The sequence below is a fragment of the Tetrao urogallus genome (assembly GCF_951394365.1).
Source record: "Tetrao urogallus genome assembly, chromosome: 7".
NCBI lineage: Eukaryota > Metazoa > Chordata > Aves > Galliformes > Phasianidae > Tetrao > Tetrao urogallus.
Window position 1 is genome coordinate 3851872 of NC_136820.1, and position 17156 is coordinate 3869027.

The following is a 17156-nucleotide window of genomic DNA, read 5'->3' on the forward strand; positions in this document are numbered from 1 at the left end:
CAGCTGGGAAAAGGACAGAGGGAGCATTCCCATTCTTTCCAGCAGTAAATAATGCTCAAGTGTGTGACGCCCTGCAAGTCCTTTGCTCCTTTTTGCTGCTCTGAATTTTGGGATTCTTCAGAAGCCGTGTAATGTTTGAAGTTTAGCAACAAAGACAGTCTGCCTACTTTTTGAGTTATAGCTGTCACAAGATCTTAAAAGAAGACAGAAGCATGGATTATTGAAGCGTTAGGCCTCTAATTGCCTTCATATGCTATTAATTTCACAAAATTTCACCAGTGATGTTGTAAACGAGCTTTTACCAACCAAGTAATCTTCTAGTTCTGTCTCATCTCTGAAACAGACTTGGCAGTTGTGATTTTCCTCCTTCACTACAGGCAATGTCTAAAATAGACTCTGTGTGTGCATGTTGTATACAGAATGGAAACTAGATCTCTTCAAGATTACTTTCACATGACCATTTTCTGTTTGACTTTGCAATGGGGAGATACAAATGCTAAAATTACATCAATCTGAAACAAATTATTCTAGTCTTTATGGAAGTAAATGCAGGAAGGCTCTCCTGAGAACAGAGGTGGGTTTTGTGTTGCACAGGATTAGTAACAGGTTGAGAGTAGAAACTTGGCTCATGCACTAGAAATTGGTAACCTGAGGGGTCTAAAACTTGGCCGCAGTTTAGATTTGTTTTAAGTATTGTGAGGAACAGGATGAGCAAGTTACTCCTCATTCGTTTTCAGGTACAAGAATGAGACCTACGCTTTCATTTGTCTGGAATGAATGGAAGCCTGTCTTCCAGTTTAAAGCCAATCTGTCTGCTATTTTTATTGTATTGCATAGCTCCAAAATCTCGTCTCCTATATGACTCACAGCTTAGAGAGGGAGGCTGAGATAATAGGAGAAAGTAATTCATTTGGAAGTCACGCACTATAATCTTGATTGGTTAATGAACCATTGTGTTTAGTTATTAAGATCTACAGCTGATATTCCATATGATAAATTGTGAAAGTAGTGGCCTTTAGTTCCAAAGACTGGTGGGGGCTTGAGTCATTTTTAAAATCACTGAGCAGGGAACAATTTATCCCTTGGTATTGAGTTGAGGACATAGGTGTTAGTGACCTGTGACTTGACTGAAGTGTGATTAGCTATCGTGCTAATGCTAGCCCAGCATTAGCATGATGGCTTTATATATTTTATGGCATTAATATGTTATCTACTAAATTAGGTTTTTAAAATCTATTTTGTATGTTTTAAGCCTTTAAAAATGCTTACAGTTTACTATTAGTGCTTGTTTAAAACTTGAATGTGTTTAGACTATAATGTTCAAGTTGAGTATTTTAAAAGACATTCTCAAATTTGTTCTTAGTCATTAAGCTAAACAAAGCTGAATTCTCAGAATGCTGGAAAGCTGTACTGATTTAACTGAAAGCTCTGAAACTTTACATGGGTTGATGTCCTCAAGATCATGTCAGAGTAGAAAAAAGGCCTGATAGAACGTAACTTTCCCAAGAAGAATAAGAATTGAAGCCCTCAAAACATGTAAACCAGGATAAGTCAGGGGCAATCACAGAAACCATCCTATTGACTACATATATTTTCTCATTCAACACTGTTGAAAATGACTTCATTCTCACTTAATGTTTTGCTGCTGTAAAAGGGCCATGTTTCAACCTTTCATCCTGCAGGACTCTTGTGGTAGATTGTAAAGATTGTTTACATCTCAATTTGTTTTTCAGCCCATTGGCCATAATTAAAAATGGAATTTGGCAGTCTCCAGAGCCCCTGCTGGAGACTTTCACCTTGTAGGAGAAAAGGGGATTAGATGTGATGATTTACTGGGCTCGTGCGTAGTCCCCTGACTGTACTGTGGCATTGAGCCTAAAGAAAGCTGAAACGGTATCCAGTCTTCTCTGGCAGCTGCTCACACCATGAGAAGAGCAAATCCTATCTGCCATAACAAAGCCCTGTCCTGTTCCATCCACGTTTTCCTGACTTTCTGATGTGTGTGGGCTCTTGGTAGCACGAAGTAAAGGTTGGAGAAGACGGCCTTTAGGAGGCTGGAATCTGTGCCCGTGTTTGTGTTGTCACTGTGTGCCTTATTCTGTGCCCACAAACTGTGCAGAAAGTAATTTCCTACAGTCATCATCCTCCGCTGTAGAGGGGGAATCAGAAATGCTGTTCAGGATCAGAACTATGACATTTGATAGTTGCACTGTGATTCTTTTTCAGATTTTTCAGACTTGTTACTAAAGCCAGACAGAAATGCAGTCAGAAATCTGGCAGCGGCTGGTTTGCTTGGTTGCTTTTTTCTCCCCTGCTAAGCCAGAAGAGAAAATGAAGAAGCTGTGCCCAGCTTCTAGCCTAGCATTATAAAAAAAAAAAAAAGTGTATTTATTCTGGGTGGTGAGATGGCAATCCTGCTCTTCGTTAGGGTGAGTGCTCAGGACCACAGTGTCTTTTGCAATTTCTGTAAGCAACTTACTGCTGTTGTAGGTGCTCTTGAGTGTTCCTTTCTTAGGGTTACATCCTCGCTTGGTAATAATGAGGAAGCACCCTGGTTAAAAAAACCAACAGTTCATACCTAAACACCTTTTTCATCACCTCAGGGTGATGTCATGCAACCTCAGAGGGGAAGGTAGAGCATCCAGAGGAAGGAATACAGCCTTCCAGAGGAAGGCTGGCTAGGGACGTTTGCATTGCAGGAAGTTGCACTGGACAGGACAGTTTGCTGAGAGAGGAAAATAGCAACACCCTAGAGAAATGGCTTTGTGAGAACAGGAAAGCTACATGGCATAGCTGATGGCTTGCAGAAAACCCACCTTCAGGCCCCTGATCCAATTCAAGCACCGTGAAAAAACTTGCAGCAGTTCAGTGACATCTAGTTATTTGTTACTGTTAGGCACTGAACACTTGTTACATGGCTGCTTCTGTTGATAATATGAACTCCTCGAGTAGTATGCTAGTTTTGATGTGCTCCAGGCATCTTTGCTGCTAAAAAAAAAGCTGTGCTGTCCATGTGCTGTGACTTGCCAGGGATTCTTTTTCACGTTGCAGAAATGTCATTAACCTTCAACACTTTCTCAGCGTAGTGAAAAAGCGTAAATATATGTAAAAGCTGCTTGTAGAAATTATCCCCCTTGGCAAATCCACTCAAATAGGGCTTTTTTGATAGAAAAAGCAAGTAATACTTTCCTTGATTGGAAGAATTTTTCAGTTTATCTCGGAACTGTTTGTCATTGCATCTTTTACCTTCTAGAAATCAGAAATACCTGAAGGTGATACATGGGCAGCACCACCTGGTTTGACTGCTGGAAGTAGTACATTTGGGTAGGCTGTATGAGGAAGAAACAGTGTGTATTTCCAGCTTAAAATAATGCTTCTCCAGATTGCATTTGGGCAAATATTCAGTGTTCTCATTTTGTACTTGCTTCCCAGATGGTCTGTGGTGTACCTGCGAGACAGAACTGTCTGCGTCTGTCTTACTGAGGAGAAATCCCACGTAATGTTGTCTTCATGTTTTAAGATTGTGAGCAGAAGAAACTGAACATGTGGCACAATTAGTAACTGGGCAGCATTCATACTTTCATCCTTAATTAAAGACAAGTGTGGTGAAGGAATATCCACACGTGTAATTAATCTAGCTGCTGGAAGTCACAATTTCAGCACTAAAATGAAAAGGCAAGAGACACCCGCAAACAATATGGGCACGCTCCTGCATTCATTGAAGTCAATGGGAAACTTGTCTTTTGACTTCAAAGGGGATTGGACTGAGCCCTCCCAGGTCGTGTTAAAACACTTAGGAATTGTAAGCACTTACTGTTGCCATACTGCAGTACCAGAGCTAGAAAAAAAACTGTAGGTGAGTTTTAATTCCACCCACTGCACCCACTTTCAGTTGTTCTTTGCAGACATAGTTGGCTTCGGTGGTGATCTGCCCGATGATTTGTTGTTTCACTGCTGCCTCATGCTATGCTTTTAGTGGTCTTGTTTTTGAGTATCTATAGTCTCCTTGTATGCTGATACTGTTCTCGCTGAAGTCATTGCATGTGATTTTCTGTGAGAGCAAAGCTAGTAGCTTATGTGAATTTTAGCATTGCTATTTCTGTGTTACAACTCCTGCCCCAGGAAGGGGCTGAAAAAGTGGATGTCCCATCCCCTGGTGCAGTACAAAGTCTAGTTGAGTGCTGGTCCATTTGAAGATCTGTTGTCTTTGGTTATCTTCTTATCTTCTCAGTTTCATCTGCATTGAATTCACACACAATTTTTTAAGTAGATACAATTCAAGAGGGATGTTTGCTTGTGGAAAAGTAGGATGTCTGCCACTTCCATTTTCTGGTAAATTGGATTTTGGAAGTCAAGTCTAAAAAGAACACAGTGAGCATTTTATCCTTTCACAGAAGATAGGCTTCAGGCTTTGCTTGTGTTAATAAATGGTATGAGTTTTGTGGCTTGGGCTCAAGCAACAAGAGAAGGCAATAATAATAATAAAGATTCATCCTATCAAACAAATAATGCAGCACTATTTAGTACATCTGATGTTAAGCCTACAATATAGTGATTAAAAAGGTAGAAAAGCTTTATTTTATGCACGTGTTACTGCTCTTAGGGTGGTGGGTGCTATGAGTTTTGCTTTCAGAACAGCGCTGGCAGGTGGCTTTCCTCGCCCCTGCATGTCTGTAGCCTTGTTTTTACAGCCACGCTGGTAACTTTATCCATTCATTCATTTAATTGATAATAATATTTTTAACAAGTGCAACACTCGAGATGGAGTTTTGAGTTTTTTTTTTTTTAAGAAGGTGGAACACACTGGAAGTGACCTGAATCAAAGCCTAGAATTTAGAAACCCCAGAGAAAATACACCCTTTGCTTCCAATTTTGCACTCCTAATGGAAAATATTTGGGTTTTAATTAGAAAGATTTGGTTTACAGGTGTGGAAAATGTGCCAAGGATTCCAGTGAAACCGAGAGTGCTAGAAGAATAACTCACTTCTTGTTAACTGTTTTTTGATCTGACTTCTTTTGCTGTAACAAAAGTTTTTTTCCTGTTCAGCAGTAAGAAGACCAAAGATACAGAGGCCTGCTTCATGTCTGCAGTGTTGAAAACAACTTATGCTTTAATTGTGCTTACCACTGTTGTGTATAAATACCTGCCTACCTGTATGTAACAGTAGTATCTCTGTTTGTTTCCTTTTACAGAGGAGAGTCAAAGATGTCATATCTCCAATTGTATTTGAAGCTTCATACAGCCTTGGGGAACATGTAATAGAAAGAGGAAAAGAGGACAAGGAGCTGCCTCCTCTGAAGCCCGTTCTCCGTTGGAAGAAAGGACAGAAGATTGCACAAAGGAATCAGGTCAGGTTTGGCTTATTCTATTTCCTTGTGGCTCTCTCATCTTGAACTGGCAACAGAAGTGGCTGTAAGAAGTGATTGCAAAGCTTAGAGTTATTTGTGCACGGTATTATCCTTCCTGTCATCGATATTAGTGTCGCTGAGAGGCAGTAAAGTAAAACAACTCTGTGCTGGCAGTGTTGGGCAGCAAAAGAGAAGGTCACTTGCTTCTTTCAAAGTGTTTGTACTGGGCAGAAAAAGACTGAATGAGGAAAAGGAGGAAAAATCCTGCTCCTCCCAGCCCTTCCCTTTCTGAGGGCGGTTCTCAAGACAGGCTTGACCCAGCTCTTCTTTCAGGTTAAAGCTCAGTCTTGGAGGGACAGAACTGAGTTCAGGAAGGGATGCAGGGACTTGTACCTCTGCTGGAGGGAAGAGTGGTGGGTGAAATGAAGAGAACTTTGCCTGGCCCACAGCCTTCATTTATCAAGGGCTTCTCACATTCAGCAATGTGGCCGGGGAAATCCCCTCTGCTGTTGTAATTATAGAAAATGCCTTGCTGAAGTAGAATGTTTCTTTTTGAGAGAAAGTGAAGTATAGGCTCAGCACTGTGTATATATAGGATCCTATTTTACTCCTGCATTTTCAGAAAACTCCTTCTTCATTATTTTTGCTCAGAACAAGAGAATTCCTTTGGTTTTCAAGCACTTGTCACTTAGAGAATGGGGATCCCAAATGTTCCCTAAGGAAATGAAGTGTACGTGGCTGGGCTGCCTGACATGGCCTCACTAGTATCTTTGGAAAATACTGACTGATTTTGAGAGCTTTTTTTTACAGAGGTCATCAAGACAGTTCTTATGAAGGTACTAAATATTAGGGTTAATGAAAGCAGGCAATAACGTTAAGAAAAGAGGCTGCTGGTGATCTTTTGAAAAACTCCAGTTTGAGTGTGGTCATTGTAGATGTAGGACAGAGTGCCAAGGAAGGAACCTGCAGGACAATGCCACTTCCTGCTGCGCTGACACTGGAGCATCCAGCCACGAGGCTACAGGCTCTGAATGCAGGTATGACTTCTGTGGCTTGCAGCACTGATTTGAAGAATCGCTTCAGGCTGAAAAGGACCCTTGGAGGTCCAGTCCCTTGATCAGAGCAGATCCATCTTCAAAGTTAGATCAAGTGTCTTGAAGTTGCATCCAGTCAAGTTTGATTTCCAAAGCATGCTTACAGAGTTACAAGCTGGCATTGCTTGTGAAATGGAAACCATTTCTTCCTTAAACACTGAAAAGCCCGTCTGGAGTTTAAGACTTTTAACAGTGGATTCTTAGGTCTGTTTTTTAACCAGATAGCTGATCTGGCATCATTATCTGTAGCACTGCTTTCTGGTGCTGCCTGTAATTATGTTTTGTTGTTCTGAAATCCGCAGATCCCCAAATACTACTTAAAGAAAGAGCAACTGAAATGCTTGCAGAAGTTTGCTTTGCCACATACCCAGGTGTTTGGAGTTGTTTTTTTTTGTTTTGCTATAACCCTTTTACTTAGAGAAAAGAGTATTTAAGAATGTTTTATAAGTGAGTGAATGAAGATTAAGTATAATAATTACTTATTTTTATGAAGAAGGATGGCGTTGCTCTTAAATATCTAAATGTTACCTTGCTGCAAACATACAATGGGAATTTCTAAAGAACTTTGGAATAAGAACAGTGTGATGAAAACTTGGATGTTACATAAACTAAACCGCTTGGACGCTTTACTACAAGGTTTAAACTGCAAAGAGCACATCTTACCCTGCAGGCATACTCTCTGATCAATATTAAAATACCTAAATGCTGAGATTATAAGCAGAAACAAAAATATGTTGGGAATTTCCCTGGCTTGTTTTCTTGTATAATTTGGGTGAGGGAGAGCCAGTTTAACGGCGCTTTTTCATTTGCTTTCCAGATGTTGTTCACTGAGCTTAGTAAGAAAAGGACTATGACACGGGGTGTGCCTTTGAGTGCACTTTCAGCTAAGGAAGTGGGCAGAACTTCAGATTAATTGTGGCTGTCATGGTGAGAAAGCCTTGACTGAGTAGCCTCGAGGTACTGACAGGCTCCTCAAAGGCCAATTGCATGGAAAAATCAAGACTTAGTGTTCTCTTTTAGAACTTTTTTTCATCTTGCAAGTAGAAATTGTTTCTCAAGGGGAAGAGGAATAGTAGGAACAAAACTTTACCTAACAAAGGATTTACGTTTCCAGTGAAAACAGGGGTTTTGGAAAAGCCTTACAGTTTGGAAATCCAACTTGATCTAGTGGACACTGTTTTCAGTGTTTCAGTGCCCTCTAAATACTGGGTCTGGCTGGCATTAAGATGAGTACTCAGCAAGAGAAGCGGAGGTACCACTTTTTGCTTTAGCAAACAGCACCATTTCAGAAGGGTGGAGAGAGAGACGGATCAGTTCAGTTTTACTTCCAGTAGTAAAGTCTTTCTATGGAGCTACTGGAGTGGGTTTTTTGGAGATTCTAGACACTGTATATCCAATAATCAGCGGTGTTCTGAAATCTAAAATGCTGTATCTATTGCTTAAAGGTGCTGTTTGAGGTTGGCGTTTTGCTAATAGTATTGGGTGGCTAATTTCTGTGAATGGAAGTAGTGCACAGATGGTGAAATGAAAGGGAGCTGTGGAGAGAGGGTGAGCCTTTCATTTGTCAAGATCCTCCTTCAGCTCTGCTTGACCTATTTGAAAAGCCAGTCATGCAAATGATCACCTAGATATGAACTAAAGTGATGTCAAAGCTAAAATGATCACTTTCACTGGAATCTCTGATTTTCATGACCCAGATGTTCCCTGTATGTGTGCATGGCTTCCCACAAGGAGAGGACAGCCTTGTGGCTCACAAACAAAAGGCAGGAAAGCTGCCAAGTGGCCTCTTGATGTGAGAGTTAAAGATAATATTGAGCGTACAAACTTTTTTGTGGCACTTTGCTTCCAGCGCATTAAGGAGTCAGCCTGGAAACAGAGTTCATGGGCATGCACCAGAGGGATGGTGTATCCTTTCCTGATGACATGATCACTAAAGAGGATTATGCTGGATATGCATTCTTTAAATCAGTATTACTTTGTATATAAGAAAAAAGTTTAGTCTTGAACAAAAGAGCAAAACAGAGTTAAGTACTTGCAGTAAATGAGTGCACTGATGTGGAGTTTTCACTCAAAATTCATTTACTTATTGATCCCATTTATTTTAAGAGAGCAACTTTAAGTGCAAAAAAAAAAAGTTTATATGTAAAAATGAGCATATTATTGACTGATCGTTGAAGGGAGTTTCCTTCTGTTCCTAAAACTACTGGCCTTGAAGCAATCAAAATACAAGTAACAATTTGAACTTCTGGTTGGTGAGAGGAAAAGGATCTTCATGGAAATTTCCTAATAAACATTATGCAGTTGTGAGGTTTTATACATTGGTCATTTTTGTAAGCAAAGAGGCTGTAACACTTCAAAATGAAGTAATAATGCAGTAGAAGTGGCCTGAGGACTCTGTGGCCTGGGATACAGCAACAGCTGTTTCCTCACAAACTTATTTTTCTTGGTTCTTGCATATGCTTACCAGAAACTGTGGTTGCTATAGCTTGGTGTAATAGTCTGTGGTAGCAAAAGCAAATCCTTGGGGTTATGTGTACATGTCTATTGATAGATGTCTCGGCAATTTCTGTACAATTGTTAGGTGGAGACCAATTATGTGAAGAGGATGACAGCTGTCCAAGTTGTCAGAGGCTAGGAAGCTTTTGTTCAAACTGAAAACCTCTGATGGGTCAAGAATGGGTGGAGAAACAAAGCTTTTACTGTGAGTGCGTGTTACGAACTTTAATAAAACTTCCCACCCCAAGGATGACTTTCCATTAGCTTTCTCATTGCTTCCCAATCCATTTGCTACCTCTGTCCACTGGAAAAAAATAATAAATCTTCCTACTTCAGGGAAATTAATGTGTATTTAGAACTTGGTTTGGCTTAGTTCATTGTAAGTGGTTTGTACTATAGCATTTATTTTTGTATACCCACTGTATAAATACATGTCAACCAGGAAAGAGGGAGCTCTCCTGCCAAATACAGTGGGGATTTATTCTCTAGTATCCAGTAATGTATCTTAGAGCTTAAAATGCGGTATGCTAGAACTCGGTCTGTTTTGAATACTGTAATAAAATCACCTGCTGTTATGTGGATGGAGACACCATTTTGTTATAGGAAAATATTCTCAGTAGGTTTAATTGCGTCAGCGTCTTCAGGATTTCGGGAACGGTCTGTCATAAAACTGCTTATAAGTTGTAAGAGAAAATGTTTAGGACATTCTGTTCCCAGCTATGTCAGACTTGCAGTGAGAGTCTGGGTATAGTGCAGTATCTTTGGTGTCTGTGCGGCCGCTCGTCTCTGGGATAAACTTCACCTTTTTAAAGCAAAGTGCTATTTTTGGAAATATTTGTCTTTGAGCAGCTAACTTAAAGCTGACTAATTAGTTACACACAGATTAGCAAACCTGACAGGTATGAGAAAATTTAGAAGGATTTTGGTGAAGCTGAGTTATGAACACCTTTAGTAATTTTGACTTGCTGCATAAATATTGGCTTTTTCGTACTTGTAAGACATCCCCCCACTCCCAGCTTCTCACACTGAGCACAGTGGGTTTGCACAGACTGAAATGCGGTGTGGTCCAGGTTTGTCAGTGGTACCTTCTCCAAAACAGAGATGCCTGTGTGCTTGGATCAGGCTTCATCTCTGCCAGCAAATTGGGCTGTTTCTGGTGTTTCTCAGTGCAGGAATGACATCTCTGTCCTGCTTAGCTGCTGGAATGGCTTCCATATCAGCTACCACATTCCCCAGGCAAGGCTCATGAGCTTGGGTGCTTCAAGGGCATTTTCCTGTCTTGGAGGCCAGGACAGTCTAAATTACTGGTACACTGAAGCCCCAATGGCTTTGGGCATATCTGTCAGGGTGAATGGAAAGAGTGGAGACTGTTTTACACCTGGGCACACAGGAGGTCTTTGGGAGACTGCAGAGTCAGCCAAATTGCTGTGCTCCAGATGAAACTTCTTGGCACTAAACTCCCTTTCCTCCTTGGGTTTCCAAATTCTCTTTTGCCTTTATTCTTGCAGTCTGTGCCACCGTTACTGCTTAATTACCACTGTTCTTCCATCAGTTGAGGTGGTTTTGTTAAAAGTGCTGATTCCTACTCCTTCCTATGCCCTCCCTTAATTAGTGTCTGTCTTTTGCTCTGACCAAATTTGTCTCGAGTCAATTCTGAACTGGCAGGGATTGGGTGCTGTTCGTGCCAGGACATCTGGGAAGGATGGGGGGAAGGACCCACCCCGAGCATGTGCTGGATTAAGCTGAGCATTGCATTTGCCTGCTCTCTTTTGTTGAATGGTGATAATGAGGAAAGATTTACAAGTCTGGATGAAATTCAGTACTGAGTGAGAACAGCAGGTGTCCAGATGTGTTATTGTACCTCCAAGGTGTTTATAAGCAAACCTGCTGAAGTAAGAATTAGTGGAAATTGACATCTCTGCTGGTATCCATGTTTCTATAAGCTTGTTCTTGAGCAATGACAGGCTTGGTCACTAATGGTCCAACTTGTTTACATTGCTGTTTGAAAGTACAGGCCAAACAGTGTAATGCATGGGACATAGCCTAGATCTCATGGGCTTCCTAAAGAACAACAGCCAGTATCACACACGTGTGTGTGCATATATACATACACACAGATAGACACCTTCACATGTAAGCTGGCTGTACATGCCAGGGGGAATCACACTACAAGGTGATCTTGTCTGAGATCTGAGCACAAGCATTATCTGATTTAGCTTATAGATTCTCCAAATACATAGACAAGGCAGTGAGAGATGATCACATGAACTGAAATTCCTATGGGGTAATTTCTGCAGCTCCCTGGAACAGCGTGCATTTCATTCCCATACCTCTCTGCGGATGGAGAATTCTAAGTGGAAGAGATGGAGATCTTCTAGTTATGTGTGGAATGTTAAAAACAAAAATCATAATATACTTGAAAAGACACACAGACAGGTGACAACCTTCAGGAGGCTAGGCTTCATTAGCTCTCCAGATTTTTTCAGCATTTAGATGAAAGATCAGTGGAACTTGGAATACCCAACATCTGGAGAACAGTTGATACGGTAGTGTTAATTCTTTCAGCTCAGAATGCCTCAGTGCCACAGAACTGCTGGCAGCTTAAAGCAGCATTCATAAAAACAAAAGCACTGAAGGGCAGGTGGATTATAGAAGACGACTTCTCTGTATCCTTGGGAGTGTGAGCTGAAAGCAGACAAAAATTGCTTATCTGATCATTTTAAAACACTTCTTTTTGTTTTTTCAAACTATCATCAGTTACCACTTTTTTGTTGTATTTTTATTTATTTTATGTTTTCAATTATTCCATTGCATCATCAGCAATACTTTTAACTCATATGTTAAAATATTAAGAGTATAGGAGCATACTTGGTAGTGGAAATAACAAGACTTTGGAATAGAAAATGTTCTCATTAAAAATCCTCCTGAGATGATACAATTGAATTACTCTGTAGTCATTGAAAATAAATGGAAGATTATTTAGGATGAGTCAGGAAATATATTGAGACATGTACTACAGAAGTCCATCCTATAATGGTATTGGGAGATGGAACAATAATTAACCCAATAAGTCTTTCTCATCTATTGTTCTGTGGATTTATAAGGTCTGAAATCCTGTGAAATGAGAACACTTTTTGGCTGATTTGAACTGCTAATAATTTCAGAAAGAAAAAAATTGCCTCAGCCTGAAAAATGAGTGAGTCAGACTAGAAATCTAATACAGCTCCAAAAGGCTGGGAGTGTATTTCTATTGCCACCAATTGTAATTCTTCACCCCAGGAGAATACGAGAACAAAGAATTGCATTATTAAAATTCACTCACTGCTGTGAGGAATAACTAATACATAGGTTCATCAGTACATGCTCGTGTTTGATAGCTAACAGGTTTCGTGCCTGATCTTTTCTGAACAGCTGATTCAATTTGGGAGTAATTGCAAGTAATAACACTTCTTACACTTGAGTGTTCTCTCTCCTTTTTATCTTAGTGCTCCAGCTCGGTTTTCAAGACTTAGTGAAAGGTGTAAATAGCAGGATATAGCTGGAATAGGGGAGAAATTATTGTATTTGGCCTTAGATGGCTTTACGAACGTCAGTCACAAGTTGTGAGCCTTAGGCCTAGAGTCCTCTGCTGTGTAGAGTGGATGAATTTCTCTGTCTCCTTCCTCAGCTGCAGAAGTTCCACTTGTGTTGTGCATCCCTGTTAGTACAATAAAATGATTATTATCAGTCAGTTTCTGCTTTCTGATACTAATGCATTAGAAGTGAGCCAGGAAACTCCCCAAGCTCCGCATACACTTCATCAGAGCACGCTTTCCCACCAAGAAAACTGATGCTCACCTCCATCCTGTGCCCCACACAGCACCAGCATGACTCTGGTTTTGTGATACGATTCTTCTATATGCTTACAACTCCCTTCATATTCCTGCCTTTGCCCTGTGATTCTCTGCCACTCGTTACAGGCATTGGGCGTATTGTATATTCTTTTTTTAGCTTGCACTCCTGATGAAATCCTAGAGAGCTTTTCAGAGTATTAATTACTTTTCTACTGAGAATTTAAATCAGCTTGTTTGCACTTGGCTTAGCAGGATATTCGAGTGGATCATTCCATCTATACTAAAGCGTAAGATGTCTGAGAAGAAGCAGTAACTATTTTTTTATTTGAGGTCAATAGATACATAGATAATGGCTCTATTTGTCAGGCAGCTGGAAAATGGAAAGACAAAATAAAGCTCTGAAGTCAGGCTTCTGTATCTGTGTAAGCACATTAATATCCCAAGTCATAGATTTGTAAAGCCGTAACATAGGAAGTAGTTCCTGGAGAAAGCAGAGAGATCTGCTTACTGGTCAGTACTTTTGAAAATCCAATCACACTACCTGCTCCTTAAATAAGTAACTTCATCACATAACATGCTAATAGCCATTGCATTAGGATGTAAAATGTAAAAAGTTATTAGCCTAACAAGCCCTCTCATTCTGCGTCCCTGAAGTAGCAGAGCTTTTGTGTTACTGATGTGATACAGTTGTTAAGTCATCCCTACGCATAACCTGAGTTATCCTGAAGTATGTGGCACAGGTCATGCAGTTAAAGGGGGTTGATCCTCAAGTTACTGAAGACCAATTCTGCCGTGTTGTAAGGGATGCACTACAAACTTTTTGTGGACTGATTTGTGATGAAGCACTTAAAGATCTAAGCTAGAGTGAATTCTGTCATCTAAAGTGCAAATCATCGTGCTTTCAAGAGTTCTTTTGAAAATCTCATTTCTCCCCCTTCTCATCAAGCGTTGTCCTTCACCTGTCGCTTTCCCTCATCTCTGAAAAGCTGGGTGCAACGCCTACAGAATACAATATTGGCAGCCTCTCAGAGTGTGATGGCATGTTTTGGCTGAGACTTGAAATTTTCACGTGCTTCCCTAAATTTTGGAGGGTTGAATGTCTTGAAATACTTTTTTCTCTGCTTATTGGATAACTTCCAGTACTTTCTGTGGGCCGGAGCACCGTAAACACAGGTTTTTTTCACTTTCCTATGTCCAGTTCTTTATTCTGCTCCCAAAAAACTTAAGTTTAGATAGCATTTAAAGAATCTGAAGGAATTTAGCAAGTCAGGTTTGAAACCCCACATCATGTTCCTCTGAGCAGAGCTCTCACCACTGGGCTGAAATTGGGTTCACAGAATCACAGAATGGCCAGGGTTGGAAGGGACCTCAAGAATCATTAATCTCCAACCCCCCTGCCACATGCAGGGCCACCAACCTCCCCATTTAATACCAGACCAGGGCTTCTTTTCATTTGTTTTCCTGTTTTCATTCCTCATCAGTCCAGTATCAGCAATAAGGAGGATATCTTCCTGGCAGCTTTGTGCTTAAGGATGTTTAGGATGTAGGACTATGGATTCATCCTATTATTTTGTGGGGCTAAGGACTGTAGATTTGGCCTGGCGCCCGGACCACAAGAAGTAGCATTTAATCCACCACCTCTCTTCAAGGGGCAGACTGGACATGAAGATACCTGTTAGGAGGCTCTGAATGCCTGTCTATACACATCTTCTTCCCTGTCAGTTTGCTCTAGGTCTCTCCTTACTGTCCATTTATTGTGTATATATCCCTGTATTCGCACTTGATAACAAGTGTGCTTTAATGTAGTACCCTCTGGAAGACTTGGGCAGCAGCTGTCTCTGCTGATCTTTCAAGATTAGCAAAGATCTGTCACACTCCTTAATGATGAACAGTTTTCCACCCAGAAAAGCAGCCAGGCAGAATATCAGAACGCCATGTTTGTTTGGGATGTCTGATGACTTGCTGAAACTGCTATAGAGCAGCTCCCTGTAGTTGTTGGGTTCTGAGCAGCAAGGGAGAATACAGGGAAGAATCACTGGATCTGCTGTGTGCTGTGCTGGGATTGCAGGAAGGCTGACAGACTTGCTGTGCACACAAATAGCTTTAGCTCTATGTTTACCAGTAAAGTCATATCGCAGAAGCACTGATATTATTCAACTTGTCCTACTGAGCACACACACACCTTTTTGGCTTTTGGAAATGGCAGACAAGTTTGACGACATCCAGATAAGAGATGCAGCTGCGTTTCTGATTCAGGACAACGAATGTGAGCTTTTCTGGGAGCTTTTCACAACCTTCCCACCAAACATAAAAATCTTCTTGAACATGAATGTTATGTAAAGAATCTTCCTGACCATCTTTGATGATCCGTGAGATACCTGGCACAACTAAAGTGTAATCTGGTAAGAATCATTTGAATTTGAACTTCTGTAAAACCACTGCTCCTCTTCACCTTAGGTAACAGCAACTACAGAAATTATGTAGTGTTTCTATTGCAGAATGGCTATATTTTCTTCTACTTCCCTCTTGCCAGTTCTGAATAATATGTATGAAAGTTGATTATCTTCTTCAGCATTTTGAATATGTGGAGACCTCAGTAAATCCCTAAAATTGTTATTTTAAAGCCAAGGCCACTTCAAAAATTATTTAGAGCTAAAAATAGTGATTGTATTGTAATAGAGTTTATGCATATCCTAACTCCAGATTCCTGCTCCTACACTGTGCAGTGTTGAGTTAGGTATGGTTTCTAGTCTGAAGAGATCACAGCACAAACAGACCAACTGAGAGTACAATAACAGAATATATGAGCATTGTTTGCAAACATTATGATAACTTAATGTGTTTACCCCTTAATTCTTTAGGAAGTATTCAAGCAGGCAGGAATCAGTCACCTGGAATGGCAGAAGAAACAACAGACTGGGGAAGGAAAGGCTCAAGTTAGCAGAGAAAGGAAGTGGAGGAAACAGGACTGAGGAGCTACTGGGCTGAGGCTCTAGCAGGCACACAAAAAACAAGAGGTGGAATAGAGGCATGACAAGATCTATTCAAACCAGGGAAATACTGCAGAATGGCAGTATAATCCAGAGATATCATTAGCTTCTATGGAGGCTGAACAAGCAATAGCTGCCCAGCTGGGACCTAGCAGCTGAATGGACTGGAGTTCTTTTCTCCCCGTCTCCCCAAACCAGAATGCGCCCAAGATTTTCCATAGAGGCAGAGAATTCACTGCTAGTCATTCACAAAACTGGGGACTCATCTTTTTTTATAACTATCATCACAGTGCTATATAGGAACTCGAGTTTTATGACGTAAGATACTCCTGATGTTTTACAGAGAAGCTTGCTGTCCAGTGCATGGTGTGTTGGAAGAGATACATGCTCAGTGGTTTTAGAAAAATGAGATGTTTGTTCATTCTTTCTGAAAAAGCACTACTATAGATTTAGTAATAAAATTCCAAGATTGTTAGGTAGTTACTTCAATATATTTACAGTACTTGGTTCTTTTAAAAGTGCAGATCATATCTCTGATCACTCTGTTCTGTTTGCCAGGATTTCTGCAGTGCAAATAGGGAAACTGTCAGGCAAGAATATTTTTACAGTTTATTTTTCTTCGTCCTCTGAAGGTCAGAAAGTGTTTCCTATATATAGGTACTAAAATTGTTGAGGATTGGCTCTGAGGACTTTTGAAACTGTACCTCTGAAACATGCCATGTTCTGAGAGGGATGCTTTGAGCCAGTTCCTGACCCCAGGCTATTGGGATTCTTGTTCTCTGACCCCAAATAAAGTCTCTTATTAAGGAGGAAGAATAAGTTCAGCCCTTGTGTTTCAATGATCACTGATTTCCATATCTGAGGTTTTGAGAAAGTAAAAGATGGGAAAGTAAAACTAAAGGACAGAGTAAACCACTCCAAATGTACTGGCCCCTCTCAGATGTCTTTGTTCTGTTTGTGATTTAGCATAACATACAGAGTAGTTTGATATCTTCCAGTCCAACACTGACTGCCTGTTCACACCTATGTGGAGAACTCTACCCATGCAGAAAAAGGGGAGCAAGCTGCATCCTTACACAAGAGTCTTCCTGAGAGAATGAAGACTAAAACATCTTCATGCTGTCCAGACTTAAGATTCAGAGTCTTTCTCCAGTGCTGATCTAGTCGGGCAGAGATTGTCAAACACGTATTACCTCCATCTTCTTTTAAATGAGTCTGATCGTTGTCTGTGTCATGCATAAATTTGCTGTCTCTTTGCATTTATGTTTGAAATGTATTTACTTCGGTGATAAGCCAAAGCCTGTAGATGGGAATATTCATACTAAAGGAAGAAACCAATTGAGTCTCAGGTTTTTGTTGGCAATGCTCATTTAAGGTATTGGTCCCTTAAATAC

General features: G+C 40.5%; 1 protein-coding gene across 1 annotated transcript in view; it reads left to right on the top strand.

Annotated features, from left to right (window-relative positions):
- Window positions 1-17156, top strand: part of ITGA9 (integrin subunit alpha 9) — a gene marked incomplete at both ends in the record, with an annotated part of 210110 nt that overhangs the window by 99274 nt on the left and 93680 nt on the right. Inside the window, one exon of the mRNA XM_079538592.1 lies at window positions 5194-5349. Coding sequence (XP_079394718.1) covers window positions 5194-5349 — 156 coding nt within the window. The remainder of the gene's footprint in view (window positions 1-5193; window positions 5350-17156) is intronic.